Source organism: Acipenser ruthenus, chromosome 2 (assembly GCF_902713425.1).
Source record: "Acipenser ruthenus chromosome 2, fAciRut3.2 maternal haplotype, whole genome shotgun sequence".
In the NCBI taxonomy this organism is placed as follows: Eukaryota; Metazoa; Chordata; class Actinopteri; order Acipenseriformes; family Acipenseridae; genus Acipenser; species Acipenser ruthenus.
The window spans coordinates 31,076,603-31,096,125 of NC_081190.1; the positions used below are offsets into that span (position 1 = coordinate 31,076,603).

A 19,523-nucleotide genomic window follows, 5' to 3' on the forward strand; every position below is an offset into this window, starting at 1 on the left:
TCTACAATGTTACAAATACAAAGGTTAAAGAATAACCTGTAACAAAATTAAGCATAGGTGTTGTACAAAATTAACTTCAGACCTAAAGTTGCCATCAAGAATTGCATTTCAAAAATCCTTGGGGGATCCTGTAGTGATATCCATAACCACTGGGTGGCAGTCTAATGACAGTTATTTCAAACTAAAGCAGGAAAAATGGTTAGGTACATTGTCAAATGATTTTAATGTGATGGTTCTTTTGTGTATCTCATACAAGCATTTTATAATTTCAAACATGTACATTTGTATTTAATTGAAGGGCCCTTAGGTTGTTTAATTTTCATTCCATAACTTGAAAGAGTGTTTTTTGTATTAAAAAGTAATTGAATCATTTTTTATTAAAATGTCTGGAAATTACCCCTACTGCATACAAAGAGGAGCAACTTACAACATAGCCAACATTTTTGTTATTTGGGACCAAATAATAACTTATCCTACCACCTTGGAGTCTGATCTTGTCAACTCTGAGAAGCTAAGCAAGGCTGGGCCTGATTAGTACTTAGATGTGTCGTGACCACCAATGAAAACCCGGTGCTGTAAGACGTGATGGTGGTGGCTCTGTAGGAGGCACTCAAACTGCCACAGCATGTGTCTTGGAAAGAAAATTATATTTTGTGTATCTCAGATTCGTTTGATGACTCTGGAATTGTTTTGACATATAAAGTGTTTCTGCATATGTATGATTTTCCATTTCCATACCAATAATTCTGTTATGTTTTGAATGATATTCCTTCACAAATTCAGACTCTATTTAAGAGTCACTACAATTGTTTGACTCGATTTGTCAATGTTTACATAAGAAATACTTTTATTATCCAAGGTGATATATTTTGAATTTAATTTTGGCATGGTATTCTTCACAACTTGGACATTCTAATTTAAATATTATATTAGTAATAAAGTTAGAGAAACTAGCTTTAACATTTTCCATAATATCTACCCCACTAGCTATATAGTTATTAAATACAATCCAAACGTGTCAGCATTATGTTTGGTTTCCGGTGTTCTGATGTTTTGTACACACTCACCTTATTTTTTTAAGTTAAATTGTAACATTGATTTGTACATTTAATGAATAACATGTTATTCTTGCCAATTAAAAAAACAAATAACAAAAAATGATGCCACAGCACGATGTTAGTGGGCACTGTGGTCCTGTCTACTCTGCATGGCACTCTGTCAATCAAGAGCATGGGTTTTAACCCTGGTATCCTGGATACATAATTCAGTTAGACATGTAAATAAAATAACCCCCCAGGCCTGGCCAATTCTCAAATATTAAATGGAGGCTTGACATCCCTGTAAAGAAGATAACATGGCTGCCATGTTCCATCCCTGAGATATCTGCACTGCAGAGGAGGTTTGATGGTTCAGTTGTGCATCGACTTGTAACGCTTTGATATCTTGTGTGAATGAAGAGCCAAATTCACATATCCACACAATCGTAAGGGTAAAACATAAGATTCTTATGAATGGATTTTTATAAATCTATACTCTGCATGGATAAGCCAAATTTGGATTTTCTAAGAGAATTGTATGCACCCCTCTGGCTTGTATCAGCCACTTATTTTTAGCGGTAATCCATGGATAACCTAAAACAGGTGGTTGAAGCAATCCATGGCATTCCCCAGTGCAGTAAAATACATTTTCACTGTGGTTTTTACTGTAAAAAATTTCAGCTATGTGCATACACATACAAAAAGAGTGTATGATATGTGAAAATATGCAGTTCAGTCAACCTTATCACAGTGCAGTAAACAAAGAAAAAGTATGGTAAAGAATGATTTTTTACACAGATTTTTTTGAATACTAGTGTATTACCCTGATGTAGATAATTACCAGCAAACGCAATGCTATGGATTTGGAACAGATATTGCACAGTACAAACAGTATTCTACTGGATGACCAGTGTGTATTGGCTCATACCACTGAGGTACTATTTACCACTGTGGTATCATTTTGACCATTAATACAGAATCAGTGCATTACAATCTTAGTATCACTGCACTGGTATTGATGACCTTTAGCTATAATTAAATGTAAAGCATGGCGAACGGCAAAATAATCTTGCAAATTAACGTTTTATAAAGGTATTAGTCATGGCATATAAACACCCCACACTGATAACAGGTTTTACACAAGAGCAGTGTAGTAAACCAGGTAAAGCTGCTTCAGAAATCAGAGTATGGTTGGCATTGCTTGGCAATGTGCTTTCATAGTCCATTTTTTTCAGAAGGCTTTTTGTTGTTAATAAACTATTTTTGTTTTAAAAAGGCACCCATTTTGAAAGAGCTTACTCCAATTTGTAATTTACTTCTATTTTTGGAAGGCAGAAAACACCTGCAAATATGTATTTTCATTTTAAAACATAATACAGTATCTACAAAGTGAATGAAAGTGCACAACAGGAAATATGTATGATTTATTTTTGTTAGCTACAACCACTTTAAGCAAAGTGTGAAGTACGGCCTAGAGGAAAGTTTGAAAATACAGTATACCCAAACATAAAAAAAGACAATTATTTTATAAAATGTAAGAAACGTAAAAATAGAAATTTAAAAATCAGTTTATTTAAAAACTAAACTTTTAAATGTTTGCCCCACGTATTTCAAAACAAGATACAACTTACCTTTGGATACATTTTCTTATTATGGTTATGAATAAAATAAATGAGGGCAAACAATGTAGGAACCACACTGTGTAGTTTTTATATGGTTCCTACATTTGTATTCGCCATCTAAAACCTTTTAAATGGAAATGGAAAAACTGACAGCTTGAGCTTCCATACCTATGCTTGAGTAAATACTAAATACTGTGTATGCAGCAGCCATGCATTGCTGAAGTGCGGTGCATTTTGCTATGGTGTTTTTATTTTTCTTCTGTTACCCAAAAGGCAACAAACAGACATTTTTCTTATAGAGAATAAAAAGAAACAGTGTGTTCAAACTATTGTCCTTGCTCATAAACTTATAAACCAGCTCAGTGAAGCAGCTGATTCACTGGAAAGCCTTAGGGAGTAGTTAAGGTCAGGTCCAAGGGTATGCTAGCTGACTCTCAGCAATGTAGGGGCAGTGGTATTGTTTGTCTCTTTTCTGTAGAATTTAAACCCCACACCCCCCCATAGAGTGTGCGCCTAAACAGTCAGCAGACTGTTCATTGCACCGTTGAGGCACCTCATTAACATTGTAGATTTCTTTTGTAATTGGGTCCAGTTGAGAAACTCAAGGGCCTTTGAAAAAAAAAAAAATCTGCATACAAATGCCAGAAAACTCAGTTTACACATCGACATTTCTGTGAGGGCTTCACAGTGCCATATAAAGGTTTTTAATATATGTTTAGCTAATCAGGCAGTAAACTTTCCTCAGAGAATCTAATATAAACCAGGTAATCAGAAAATTGTTGACTCGGCTATGTAAGTTAACCAAAATAAGTATATATTCAACAATTATCGATTATTAATAGGCATGGTTCATTAAGAAAGTGTCAATTGAACACGTATTCCTCAATTAATGTCCCTGGTACCCTGTTTGGAGACTAATGTATATATTATAGTAGTAGTTTCCGGCTGTATTTGAAGTCTTTTTTGAAAAGACTTCTTGCTTCTTAATAATAACATTTTTTTCATTGAATATGTTGTATTTGTACAGTAATCCATCGCATATCCGACTGTGGTGGAACCAGAGAAAGGTTGGATATGTAAAAAGTCAGATGAATGAATCCTGTTTTAACTACCATTATACACAGCTGTAACAATTACTATATTCATACAATTATTGTTTTGAGATTTAGCTTTTATTAAGGAGCTCCCCTAAATCCCTTGTTTAGAAAGATACAGTGTATTAATGCTTGTGACAGAGTAGGCGCTGCCGTGTGGATGCATGCATTCGCTACTGAGTGGCAGGCAGGAGATTGAGATGGAGGTTGAAGTTGATACGCCCCGCAGGTGAACAAGATTTATTTACATATCAACACACTGAACAGCTCACGTGACACCACCAGCAATGGCAACGCACGGAGCACATACAACACAGTGTACGAAAACATTATGATTTACAATGTCTGAACTAATCTTCTCTGTTCAATAATAAACTAACGTTGCTGAAGAGGTTGATCATGGCGGATAAACAGCTAGGGCGGATATGTGTATTTAATGGCTTTTCTGAACAGTCTTCACTTTTTTTATTCTTGCTTTTGAATAAAAAAGTGTTCTCAGTGTATCATGTATTGTTGACAATTACCATTCCGATATTTTATTAACATTTCAATCTTGAATTATTCCTTAACACAATTTAAAAGAATCAGATATGAGCTTTTCAAGGGAGCACTCTTTACACACTGAAATTAGCAGACAAATGAATTGTATTACTGCATGTGTGTCACATCAGTGACAAGCATCTAAAGACCCATTGAAATCAAAATGCCTGTAGTCTTGGTGTCTGGAAATCTGTTTTTCATACAGTTTGAAAATGGTCCGTATGTCTCAGTATCGAGTATAGGCTCCTCTGGAATTGATACACACTCTTCGTCACTGGTTGTATTTCTAATTAGGCGTCTTGAAGGAACCTTACCATTCTTCATGCAGTGCAACACCAGGTTCTCTGATGTCCTGTGGAGAGCTATCATGCGGACACACAACAGCGTAGAAGGTCCCAAAAGTGTTCAATGGAACTAGGGTTCAGACTTTTTGATGGCCAGCCCATAACCTCTATAGTCTCCTTCACGATAATCTATGACAACCCTGGCAGTATGACAAAAGGTCTTGAATCAGAAGCGCCAGAAAATCTTCTTACTACTGTACATCTTCCAAGACTACCTATATACCATACAGCTGTACATTTGACATTGGAAGCACAATAAGATCTGTGTGGCCTCATATGCAGATACCTCCCAACAGAATAGTTAGTCCCCTCCAAAACAGTCATGTTAAACAACGTTGTGTTTAGCAAATCACTCTACTTACGTTGTCCATATTTCAACACGTTGATCATTAGCAGACGGATGAAGTCTTGATTCCTCAGTGAACAAAATAGCTGCCCAATGACGGAGCTGCATGTTCTGGTGTAGTCTGTTATCAGCTGTGTTGTGGGGTCAATGGAGGATCTATAGCTAGTCTTTTTGACCTCAAAACCAGACATGCATCTGTTTTTCACAGTTTGGTTGCTTATAGTGACTCCAGTTGCTGCTGGCATTTCTCATTGCCTTATTGTGTAGATACCAGTGTACTGTATGGTGTGGTTGATCTCCCAACACTTTGTCCAGGACGTCTGGTGTACAAACCTGTGGTTTGAGAATGTGTCCACAATGTAGAAACAACAGAAAGGGTCACATCCCATTGACCAACTACAGGTCTTTATGTAAACTGCAGCATTTAAACAGCTCTGCAAGTCTGGACGTCAGTTAAAATCTTCGTCTGCCACACCTAGAATCGTTAGAAGCCATGATTCCCAAACCAACAACAACAAACAATATTATCACCTAAGCAGCCACTTGACAAATGGTCAAATCTGAAGTCTGAATGGGGGTACCTGCTTTTAAGGGGAAGTAACGTGTGCCAAATACATCTTAACAGCCATCACAATTTATTGTAGAACACATAAAAGTTCTGCCTGGTGAATGCCTTTACAACTTTGAGTGTATGTTCATGTTTTTTTATTTTGACATATTTAATGTTTGCTCCTTTCATTTTTTTGAGTAGTGTATTAACAAATATACCTTTTAGCTAAGAATAGCTCTTGGGGACTGTAATCAATGCACAACTGGGACATGGAAAGTTACTGTAATATGAAACACATCATTGAAGTGTTTGTCTATGCCTTAACAATTGTTTGTCTTACAGAGAACTTAGTTAATCATAGAGAAGCTTGTATTTTATTCAACTTAAAAATGGAATATGAGAATGTGTAAGTGTGTCTGCTTTGTGAGCAGGAAAGTAGGAAGCAGACAGTATATTTTTCTCAGTGTAAAGGCTTGATGCATCCATTGTTCTTTGGAATTTCTCTTTTGGCTTTAGACAACCATGCCCTTGACTGAAGACATGGTCATTACTTCTTCAGAGGTGCATAACAGATCGGACCACTTTATTTGGAAATATTAAGAAATAGAGTGGATTGAAGAATGACACTGCTGTTTATAAGCAGTATGAGCAGCAAACTGACAAGTAGTTGGTTGTAAAATGGTGTGATAGGGTAGCGTCACTGGCAAGCTGTTCCAACCAGGAAGGAGACTCTGAGACAAGGAAGCTGCCGGTTTAAATGCACACTTTAATAAACAACACTAAACAAAACAAAACAAAACACATTAACAAAACAAACAGCACAAGGGCTAAAATAAAATGTTATACAAAAAAACTAATGAACGTAAACATAAGACGGGACAGCATGGAACACACAACACCTGCACCTTCACCAACATTACCTCCAATCATTTTTTGTGTGTGGCTGGAGCCTTAATTAATCATTTAATCACTTATTCAATTCACGGCTCCAGCCACATTCCCAGTGTTTTGACAGGGAGAAATATAACCCCCTCCCTGCCAACCCAATATTCCCCACATCGACACACACACACGTGCACCGGCAGGGCTTCCACCCTGCCACAAACGGGTTAAATAAAACATATCAGAGAATATAAAAAAATCAAAGACCACTGGGTTTGTGTCTTTAAGGAATGGCAAACATCCAGAACTACTGATTGGTCTACATGCAGTTGGAACAGAATGATGACTGGCAGAGGAAGAAGGCAACTTCAGAGTGTAGAGGATTAAAAAAGCATCAATAAATAATCACAATAACCCAAACACTGATTGCTTATGGGGATTTGCGCATGCATTGCTCCAAATTACAAACAACCAATATAATAATAATAATAATAATAATAATAATAATAATAATAATAATAATAATAGAGAATTTTTTTTTCAAAATGGTGAAAACATGTATTATTTTTTTAAATGTATATGAATTACATTCCCACATTAGGCTGCATTCTCACATACAGGATTGTTACTGAATTACCAGCTCCTTCGTCACCCTCCTCCCATGGTGTCTGTTACAGTGTTTTGCTTTTTGAAGTATAAATTAGCATAATCTGATTATAATGCTGGATTGTACCCCATAAAAAAGTGCTTCACAAGAGAGGGTGCTGTCCAATAACCATTCAGCACAGTCTCCGGCTCCCTGGCACAAACTTGCACCTGCGTCTCGGACTGGCTGTCCCTCCTCTGCGAGCTCCAGGAGGGGTGGGGGGGGAATCTAAACATGCATAAACTGAATTGGTTTAGAAGGATAAAGAGCTCAGGGCTGCTAGTTGAGAAAAGTCTTTTCATACGTACTCAGCATGGAGAGAGGCTGGGGCCAGTAATCTGGGCAATTGTGATAAGAGTTTCAGACAGTGTGTGAGCCATTGATAAGGAACTTTGCACTCAGCTAAAGATTTACTCTGATACTCTTAGCAAAATGGCCTTTCTAATATATATGTGCAGGAAGGGTAGAGAGGAATACTGATGTGTTTTTCTTAATATACTGTGTATAGCACATATAAATAATACACAGCCTCATTTTGTTTTCTCTTTATTTTGCAACATTGCAACCTATTCTCAGAGATTTAACAGCATAAAATAAGTTTAAATATTTAATAAACACAAAACTCACAATGAAAATTCAATTTATCACACCTGCAGTCTGTAAAAAAACGTTGAAAGTAGGATCCAAAACATGTTTAGTTGACTTGTTTTGTATCCATTACAAGGAAAAAGTACTGTGCAGTGCAATATATTGTATTGAAAAAAAAAATGCAGTAAATTATCAAAATGCACCATATTCTGGTTTAACTTAAAAACCTGCTTGTTTGTGGTTCTGGGGGAAGGGCAGTTGTTGCCTGTTTTACCCGACGCACACCATGATTACTAAATATCTTGCTATTCCTAAACATATAACCTTCTGCTCTTCAAATATATGTAAAACAAATGAACAACTAAAATATAGTACAATATAGTAAATCTTTAAAATTATATATACAGTATATATATATATATATATATATATATATATATATATATATATATACACACACACACACACACACGCACACTGCTATCCCATTATAATGCTCTTCCCGAAATTATTTACAAGGCCCACAAGCCAAATTAACATTGTAGCCTACCGAGTAAAATGAAGGAAGGAGACACACACAATTTGCAGGTACTCGAATACACGGTTTATCGGGACAATAATTCCTGGCCCATTAGCCTGGGCCACACCAAAAACAACAAACAGTCTTGCACTATCACACAGCAGCTTTTCTCAATCTTTAGCGAAACGCATTTTGTTCCTTTGGAGTCAATCTTTTCAAGTTTTTCTTTGTCTTTTAGCCATCCACACAATGTAGATTCTGCATTTATATTTATATCTTTTGAAACTGCTGCTTGAGTTTCACCTTTTCTTGCTCTGTTCACCACATCGATTATCATTTTAACAGAAAGATTTTAGTTTTTTGCTGTCTGCCGTGCTTCGTGCTGTATATCTGGAACGTTTGCAAGTTAAATTGCATTATGGGGGAAATGGGAGACAACCTTACTATTGTTATTATTATTTATTTCTTAGCAGACGCCCTTATCCAGGGCGACTTACAATCGTGTTGTGAGAATTGTTGAATTTAAATCAAGGGAAGTAATGTTAAAACTTTACAATGCATTAGTAAGACCTCACCTAGAGTATTGTGCTCAGTTCTGGTCACCTTGTTACAAAAAGGATATTGCTGTTCTAGAAAGAGTGCAAAGAAGAGCAACCAGAATTATCCCGGGTTTTAAAGGCATGTTGTATGCAGACAGGCTAAAAGAATTAAATCTATTCAGTCTTGAACAAAGATTCAAGCAGTCAAAAGTATTAACACCTCACCTCACCTCACCTCACCTCACCTCACCTCACCTCACCTCACCTCACCTCACCTCACCTCACCTCACCTCACCTCACCTCACCTCACCTCACCTCACCTCACCTCACCTCACCTCACCTCACCTCACCTCACCTCACCTCTTAAACCAGCTCCCTGGTGATCACCCACTTAATGGAGATGCAAGCTGTCTTTTTATATAGTCTGTGGCTGTTCCCAATTGACACCAATTATCTAATTTGGGAACAGCCACATTCTCACATGTTTTTGGCAGGGATATACATTAACCCCATCCCTACCAACCACCACCCACACTTTATTTATAGACAGGGCTTTGTATATATATATATATATATATATATATATATATATATATATATATATATGGGCTTCAGTGAGTTACAGGAAAATAATCCCATCTAGGGTTTCTGTGACGTCATAAATTACGAGAAACCCGAGATGGAATTGTTTTCCTGTAACTCACTAAAGAGGCCCATCTATTATTTTTTATAATACATGGATACCCTTGTGATGGTAATATTAAAGAAGACGAGGTTCAACAGCACAGTTTTTTTTTAAATGTAGTGTTTCAGTACTGTACAGACTTTTTATGTTGTTATCCGTTAGTGCTTCAGCTTTATTTGGATGATTGCCTTTACCTTGTTTTAATTCCCCATTCCTCTCCAGTTTCTCTAAGATACGAATGTACCAGCTTTGTATCATTTTTTTTTTAACATATTCTCATTTTGTTGATCATTAATGAACATTTTTGTGCTGTGGGTGCTGTAGAGTGATTGAAAACAAGACATTTTGTGTTACATTTTGTGGTACAGAAAAACTGTACATATTAAACGGTATTGTATGCATTAAATTGTACGTATTAAACACAAGACATGTGTGTGGAACAGGAAAACTGTATGTATTAAACGGTATATACGTTATAAGCAAGTCTGTTTTAACCAGAGTAATTCCCCATTAAGACCCATGTTTGATAATTCCCTACATTGTACTGTGACAGGGTAGCGTCTCTGTCAAGGCTTGTTACCGTCAGGAAGAGAGATTCAGACACAAGAAGCTGCAGTTTAAGCACTATTGCACACATTTATTATCAAAATAACAAACACTAACAAACAAACAACTAGGCACAGTGGCCAAAATAAACAGTTGAAACAAACGACAAAGCACAACTGTACCTTCGCCCTACAACACAGCACACAGCACACAGCACACAGCACCCACACTAACATTAACACCACTTATTTTCACTTTTTATTCACCTGTGGCTGGAGCCTAATTAATCATCAATTATTCTATTATGGCCCCAGCCACATTCCCACGTGTGTTCTGGCAGGGAGGAATTTAACCCCCTCCCTGCCTACCCAATATTCCACACACATTCCACCCTGCCACACGTACACATTTATAATAAATAAATAATACAATTATGAGGTTCTGGCTGAGTGGTTTCAATTGAATTATTATTATTATTATTATTATTATTATTATTATTATTATTATTATTATTATTATTATTACTTTTTTTTTTTTTTTTTTTTACAAAACGAGCCTGTACATATAATGACTCTGAAAAAATGTCTCAGATTTTTGCCAGTAGTGGCAACCAGTGATGTTTTTACCCTGTGGTTATGTCTTTGGCAAGTATGTAGAAAGAACTCGCCTATTTACTGAAGCCAGTGTGACGTTGGGTTTGTAGATCTAGATTCCGAAAAAAAAGGTTAAATCAATATTATCTGTTTGAAGGGTATACGATCATTTGGAGTTGTTCTTCTATTATGTATGTGGTTTTAATTAGTGCATTATAAATTCTAGAGAATGCTGATATTTCAATTTAATTGAATGACACTGTATACAGTAGTCCAGCAACATGGGAAGCGAATTGGTAATAGGAAGCAGCAGTTTTTATCTATGGAGGTGTCCTTTAATATATATATATATATATATATATATATATATATATATATATATATATATATATATATATATATATATATAAAGTAAAAAAGAACAGATGGTGGATCAGTGATAATGCGCTAATAAGATGTAATGATTTTGAAGCCTAGGATTTCACTCTTTTAATGCTTATGCAACAATATGTGTAAAAGAAAATGTCACTAAGCAGTCCTCCTGGCATGCTCTTATTACAGGACTTTCAGGCACCTGCTAATTCCCACAGGTCAGTGTTGCAGTGTGAGTGTGTACAGCTGGATAGAAGTCTGTTTAGTAGCTATTTACAGTTTTAATTGTCTGACTGTGAAGCATCCAACCCCAGTATTTACTTTCCAGCTTACAGACGTACGAGGACTGTGGGCAAGCAAAGATTAGTGTTTGAGACATTTTGGCGTGTAGGCGATGGCTGTTATTAGACAAAAGTTAAATGGCAGTTACATGAACGAGGTGTAGAGTGATACAGAATTTGACTGCTTATGTTGAAAAGACCAACAGCTTTAGGGGAAGTAGCGCACATCTAATCCTTTTGTGGAAGAGGCATTTTATGTGCTGGTTTGTGGGGTCCACATATGACTAATATGCATTGACAACCATTATTGCTTTATGATTATGTGTCAGTTTTCTGGCAATATTTTCATAATTCAACAGTGTCCATTACTTGTCCATGTATACATATTCATTAATCTTTTTTTGTTGTGTCTTATTTTGGGGAACATAATCCTTACACTTTTTTTACTTTAGGAAGCATCTGCTTCCTTCGTGAGATTAAAGTCCTTTTAACGATTCTGTGATGAAGAGGATTTAAGGACATGACTCCAGGGTGACCTTTGGCCCAAAGGTCATGAGTTAAGCTGCCCATTCACTCTCCAGTCTTCACTTCACTTGGATGGAAAACAGAGGTCACTTTTGTGTTTACCGATTTCAAAATGCTCCTGTTGGACAATTAGCAGTCTAGGTAACCACTTGCACACTAACATCTATGGGTGGACATGCGTAAATAACAGTGGTGCCCATAAAAGTAGACACACAATTGTTTTAGATAACCAATTATTTGGTTTGAGCATGTATATTTCAATGACAATACATAGTTTTACCAGGAGCTAAAAATAACATAACAACAGAATTTAAAAAATGAAAGCAATGCCTTGATCATAAGTACTGTGATTCAGGCCATTCTATCTTTTATTATTGTATTACTTGGTATGACCTCATTTGGCATTATTCCATCTTCCTATTGACTTGGCATAGCATTAGCAATCCTTTTGTGCAAGTCTAGGTAGATACACCATTGTATCTACACTTGTGCTACCATTACTCCTTATCCATAGCTATTAAACACTACATAGTACTCAAGACTTCTAGTATAAATATCTGCATTGAATTTTAGTTTATTTTAGTATTTTTTAATTCACCATTACACCCTAGTTCAGTAAGATTGCGTTGTAATGTCATTGCATTGCCCTTGAAGATCATTCAATAAGATTGACCCTGTAAAAACTATAATAAAACTAAAGTGATAGACTTAATTAGGTTGATTTTTCCCTCATGGTTACTTTTACATACTGTAATTGTAATTCTAAATAATAATTGGACAAGTATCAATACATATCGTATGTGACAAGATACTTTATTTTATACAATACCAATACCAATTAAATAAATAAATCACAATAAATAATTAAATAACACAGAACAACATTATAAAAGGCAAACATCTTATATCACAACACCTTTTGTCAAGGATTGGTCAAACAATAATCTTTGGCTAATGTCATGTATTTTGCTGTACAGAATGGAATTTAAATAATGTTTTATTTCAATATTTTTACCCCCTAAAACTATTCAAATTACATAGGGTGGTTCTGAAATTGCTTTACTAACACAATATGTTGATTCCTGATCAAAGATCTTTATACACAATTATTGATGAAAATATATGGAAATGATAGTTTTGAAATGATTCATTAGGCCTCGATCCTGCCATCCAGCATTGTTGAAAAGGAATGCAAATGATGAGCAATCCAAAAAATGAATTTGCCAAAGGCATCCCATCTCTCCTTCAGTATAGCACTAGCAGACTAGAATTTCTGTTTGTTTGTTTCTTGTGATAAATTACAAATAGGAATCAACCAAGAAGCCTCAATAATCACCCAATGCCATGAAGCCCATGAAACACAAGGCTGCTTAACCTAAAACTGTATTTAGAATGTTTCTTCATTGCTAGGAAAGGTTGCCTTAAAGCGTTCTCTATCCACCATATTTCCATTGTATTTAGTGATGTTAAAAAGGGAGTCCCACAGGTGTAATCATATACAGGGGTAGGCAACTCCAGTCCTGTAGTCCATCTATTCCATGTTATAGGTATACTTATATTATTAAATACTTTAGGACCTGGTCAGGGGTTTAATTGGTTTCATTTAATAAATAAGGACTTGGTTGGAACAAAGACCTGAATTGAAAGTGCCAAGGTTGCCTACCATGTAGAGTTAAAGGGTGGCAGTATTTAGACCAACTATTGTTTAGGTCATTAAAATAGATCCCAGCGTTTTTAGCTGGCAGGTCAACAGAAGACCACCACCAGTACAGATGATGGACTAAGCAGCAAGAGATTCTTCAAAGAGCCACACATTGATTTTACTCAAAAACTCTGTAGAACAATGAATGCGCTTGTATTCCTAATTAAAGGAGGACCAAGTCAAACCTATTAAAGATCCAAGAGATGGTTTTGCCATATACTGTTGCAGCTTGAACTGTACATGTAGTAGATGTGAAAGTTAAACATGCAATCTAGGTGGCTTAGAGGCAGTTCCATAAGCTATAGATGTTTTTTTTTTTTTTTTTTTTTGGAAAGGTGGGTGGTCTTTGCAGCTTAGCTCCGTAAACCATCCTTAATAAGGGTTCCTGATTCACCAGTATCCTCTATATGGACATGTAGCTGAGGATGCCTCCGAACTATGTTCCATTTGAAGATGGGGTTATGTGAGGGGTGGTGAAAGTACAACCAATGATCTGAATGGAAAGGGGGATGGCAAATTAGGAGAAACCAGGTGATTGTGTAATATCCATGTAACATCCATGCAAATACAACTAATGGAACAACAGCTTGAAATAGAAGTATTTGCCATCAGTCTCCTTGTGCCATCAGTTTCCTAACTAACAATCATGAGAGATGAAGAACAGGCCAGGAACTCAGAAATTTGGCAGCTCAATATAGCAAAGCAAATTGTTTTACCACAATACACCTCTGTGAGATGAACAACATAAGGCTACTGAGAATAAAGTCAAAACTATTGCAACATTTAAGTAGCAGTACAAGTTGTGTTAACCAGAAGGGTGTAGTAGCAAACATGGGGCTAGCAGCAGCCGTTACACTCCCAATTTCAGGTATCACAGCAGTCTGTTTAGAGGGAGACGTAATGGAGGCTACCAGGATTCAGAACTGCCACAGCTTGAGCTAGGGGATGGGATGTCATTGTCACTGTTGAGCCCCCATTGCTTCACGGAGTTCAGGCGCTCAACGTTGCCCCTCAGGAAATGAAGGAGGGACCCGGGTGAGTGTGATGCCGGCTTGCCGCTCTGGCTATCTAGCAGCTGCACCAAGAAGTTGATGTATTTCATGGCCAGACGCAGGATCTCATTTTTACTCAGTTTCTTCTCCGGAGGGTGGGTGGGAATGAGTTTTCGCAACTCAGCGAAGGCGCTGTTTACGTTTTGCTGTCTCCACCTCTCCCTGGTGTTTGTGAAAACCTTCCTGGTCATTTTGTACTGGTCTGCAAAAAGGAAAATTGTTATAGAATATAAACCATCTAATAAAAAAGCAAACCGATAATGAAAGTTATGCAACCAAGGCAACATATTGTATTCACATAGGTTTACACACACACAAAAAAAAAGAAATTAAAAAAAATATATAAAATCACAGAATTATTTAAAAATATGAAATAAATCTTATCAATTAAAAGTAATTACAGTGCTTCTTGATATTTCATGATTAATACACGGATGACAATGTTGACAATAAACTGTAAAGGTTTTTGAATGTGTAAATCAGAAAGCAAAAAAAAGGGAGCGTTGTACTAGTAATTGACATTCACTGTCATTCAATCAGATTTTTGGGTAATTTGAGTAATTATTTTTCACTTTATTAGATCATTATACTAAGTGTTTTTTTGAGTGTACAATCATGGACTCATAAGCTAAGTATGGGTTGGGCATTGGCCGTTTGCAGAGGTAGATTTATTATTTTCTGATTTTTTTTTTATATTTACACAAATCTAATACAAATAGCGACATTGGCATCACTGGAGATGAAATGTTGCCACTCAGTGAATGTGTCTTAGAGAAAAATACCAAGAAATGGCAACTCAGATATCCATTAGAATATAACTGGCTTCTTTTTACATTTCAGTTTTGTCATACAGCTACAATGCAGTGGAATTACAATAGAGCCTTTGTGATGTACTGGTACGGCTTATTGTTGCTAATTAATTATAGCTGTTGTATTATTCTTATTTTAATGTGTACATTGATAGATTAGGTCGGCTCCAGGCCCCAGAGGTTACAGTGAACAAGATGGAAATCTGAATTAGGCTTATACTGCATTTAGAATTGAACTTTTTAGCATTAGGATGACAGTTGTATGCTGGGATGTCCCTGGTCTGATCATATGATTTTTCCAATAAAACTAAAATAACAACAACAATTTTTGGGCAACGTGTTAATATGAGAACATTTTGAGAGTTGATATGGGTGACCCTTTATTTCATAAAGATTCAGTAGCCCTCAAATAATTTCTATTTGCATCATAAACCCATCCAGATTCAATCTGCAGTCAACAATCCAGTCTTAAAATGGGCGTTATACCAAGACCAACAATTATCCTTATGCATCGTGTTTGCATTTTTTCTCATTTTTCACCAGCCTCCTGTATTTCCTTCCTGGTAAAATTCCATTGACAGTTTTTTTCTACCATTTGTGGTTTAGGACCACATCAAGCTAGCTGATTCCTAACTGGGGGAGACGGAACCTCAACTCAAAACTGTTCCATCTCTCATTGGCTTTTGATAGAACTGGGACTGATTTGATAGACTTTTAATTTGGGGTTCCAAATATAATGAAGTATTGAACTATAAAGTTCTAATGGTCCTATTTCTAATCTATGGGTTTCATATCGGTCCCATTACAATGAACTCTGTTTTTATTTATTTATTTATTTATTTATTTTGTATAATAGGTTTTATTGAACCTAAACCAAACTAGTGTAATCTATTTAAGTAAAGATGGAAAGGTGTAAGTTATAAATCTCGTAGGGATTTAATAGGGAAAATACTTAAAAGAAAAAAAAATATGGAAATATAAAAAAAATACTTTCCACTTACATATTTTGGCTGACATACCTCAATTTTTAGCTACTATATGGTTATTTCCTGGTTATCTCTTAGATATATATAGCGCTGGTAAGTGGTCTGTTTTTCCAGACTATGCCACAAACTATTTAAATGTAAACATTCATGTTCAGAAAAGCACCCAATATTTGTTAACGCTAAAATACGTAATACATATTTTGCAATTCAATATTAAACAAGTGTTAAAAATAAACCATGTCGCCCTGCTGTTCAGTGGAAATTGGAATCAATACATATAATGTATGATAAAAAAAAAAAACATTCTAGAATTACGATGCGATGGAGTTCAAGATGTTTTGATACCAAATTATCAATCACATCAGAATGTTGGGTGTATTACCAATGGAATTGTATTATTTGAAAGGGAATTTATATTAAAACATTTTAAGTAAACATCAAAATAAAAGCTTAAAACACCACGGCCAAATAAACACCCATTACTAATGCAACTGAATTCACATAGTGCTCCTAAACTGAACATTTCACCAACATCAGCTTTTAATTTGTCTAATTAGTAACAATTGTACCTGCTCTGAGACTTCAATTAAACAATCTAAAGGGCTCCACCAACAGGAGACATTCACATAATGAACTGTAAATGCAGATTTGAACTAAACAGGATTACCTACATGTAATGTGCAAAAAAGATAATACATATGAAAATGAAAAGAACACATCCTACCGTACACATGTACATGTTGATTTAATTATAGTATATATATATATATATATATATATATATATATATATATATATATAACATGCATCCATATATGCAAACATCTTACCTGTTAGCGTTGAAAGTTGAACTATAATTCTTTCTAAAATGACAGATATCCTTTAAGGCACTGGGCAGACCAGTCCTCTCATCCAAGCAGCTCCTAAGCAAAGATCCCCATCCTCTCAGTTCACATGGAAGCTCACTGACACTGTCGCTGGGGGGGGGGGTTTGGCCCCTTACGATTTATAGGCAGTCAGCCTCTTTGTGTGACGCATGTCACCACCTAGCTCTGCCAATTCAGCCTGCAGTGTATCTAGGAAGAACTCATATACTGGTATTCATGAAATAAGTCTCACCTTTTTGGCATGCTATTTGGTAGTACAGTTCTGGAAATGTAAGTTTACTTGTAGTTTTCTTCATATATCAGTATTCAGTGTTCTAATTTGGCCTTGCGCGACTACTGTATCATGCAGCATTTCATAAGAGAGTGCTTTGCACTATCCATGCATTATTTGCTAAATATTTTTTGACTGCATATGTATTTCTATACATATTATACATATATAATATGTACAAGGTTTCCTACAGAATGGTAGCTTCAGCAATTCTGATCCTTATGGTTGTCTACGAATGGAGCTGTCGCAGTAATATAGGAGACCACAACACAAATTCCCAGCTATGCCAATTTTATATATTTTGAGACATTTTTTGTTCTTTGTAAGTACCCATGTGTGACACCCCTCCCCTGTGTTTATTATTATTATTATTATTATTATTATTATTATTATTATTATTATTATTATTGTTAGTGTTTAAATGTAGTTTGGCAGGGACAATGTTTGCTTCTCATCTCTGCCAAAATACCTTTGTGAGAATGTGTGGTCGGCAGCTAATAATTTATTGACAAATTGGCTGTTGACCACTCTCATTAAAAATCCAGTGCAGAATGTGGTTGAGGGATAAAAAGAGGTAATCTCTCGACCACTATAAAAACCAGCAGCTTTTGCTGACCGGGGTTGAGAGTGGTTAGGAGGAACGAAAGACTGAGAGAGATAGAAAGAGAGAGAGAGAGAGAGAGAGAGAGAGCACCAAGTAAGAGAAAAAGACAATTGCTATGCTTGATACAATACTTGTTTTAGTCAGTGTTTTCTTTGAATGTTTGTTTTGGCCATCGTGCCTTTTGTTTTGTTTATTATTTATAATTTCAGCTGCATGTAAACCAAGCCAATGAGAAATGTCTAATTATTCTATATGATTAGGGGAGTATGAACTTGTTTAATGATGCAGTGCTTTTTAATGTATAGAGGCTGAGTAATCACGCAGTTTAGTTTTCAAGATGTTTTACAATGTTTTAGTGCCCTGGCCACCCAGTTATTTAAAATAAAAAAAGATTTTATGATTTGAAATTTGAGTTAAAGAAAAAAAACTCAGATTCTAAAATCTACCAAATTCAGTGGTGGAGGACCTGCCTCAGAGCAGATCTCCTAACTGGGATATCAGCATCCTCTGTTGCGCTCGGCCAATTGTGCGCCGCCCCCTGGGAACTCCCGTCCCCGGTCGGCAGTGGAATAGCCTGGACTCAAACCAACGACCTCCAGGTTATAGGGCGCATCCTGTAATCCTGCTATTTTTGGTATGGGAGTTTTAAGACTATATGACTCAAAGCTGCAGTGCCCCATTTCTTGTTGTGCATGTCTTCCATTTTCAGCACGTAATGCAGTATGAAGGCTTTCAACTGCCAAAATAGATGAGGAAAAGCAACCTAGGAATACCAAGCTCTTCATTTTCAAGGTCTGTTATACCCACCTTTCCTCAGCCATTTCCCCTGGAGAGTAAAGTTCTCTGAAGCCTTTCAACACCGTCATTCCCTGTCACTAACCAACCAGCTGCTTTCCTTAGTGACTGACATGCTTTGCAGCCAGGGACGTGGTTTGCCCCCAAAGCCATTGCAGATGTGAAATTACCTAGGAAGTGAAACAATACCACTACCTGGAATAGGGCGTGCAAACTGGAAGCTTAATTTAATGTAGTATGGTACCATATATCTTTTTTAAACAATGAAAATGCATGTTACTATAACATGTCTTTTCAAAACTGCACATATGAAATCTCTAAAGATATTGGAAGAGCATGATAGGTAGTTGTATGGTATTGTTTCTGTCTCAGTAACCTCTTTAAGTGCTATAGTCAGGTAGGAGTATACATGCAGAAAAAATACAACATTTAAAACTGAAACAAAAATGATTTGTAATGGAGTTACATTTTAGCAATTCATTCATAGCTGGAGAAATAGAATAGTCGGATAAATAGCAAATGTTGCAAGAAGCTGCATGAAGCAGATAGTTTATATGCTGAATTACATGCAGTGTAGCAGATTAACAGTTTGGTTAATCCTATATGTGATTATGCAGTCTGAAATATTTGAGGCTTTCACTTAGGGGTGTATAAAATATTACAAATTAGATTCATTTTGATGTTACACCAGTACTGGTAATTAAAAA

General features: G+C 36.1%; 1 protein-coding gene across 1 annotated transcript; it reads right to left on the reverse strand.

Annotated features, from left to right (window-relative positions):
* Positions 1–12,504: 12,504 nt before the first annotated feature.
* On the reverse strand, positions 12,505–17,225 carry LOC117408569 (T-cell acute lymphocytic leukemia protein 2-like). Its single transcript, XM_034013683.3, has 2 exons — positions 17,090–17,225; positions 12,505–14,666 (listed from the first exon to the last, which is right to left on the reverse strand). The coding sequence occupies exon 2, from the start codon at positions 14,653–14,655 to the stop codon at positions 14,320–14,322; it is 336 nt and encodes a 111-aa protein (XP_033869574.1). The 5' UTR covers positions 14,656–14,666; positions 17,090–17,225; the 3' UTR covers positions 12,505–14,319.
* Between the last annotated feature and the right edge of the window lie 2,298 nt (positions 17,226–19,523).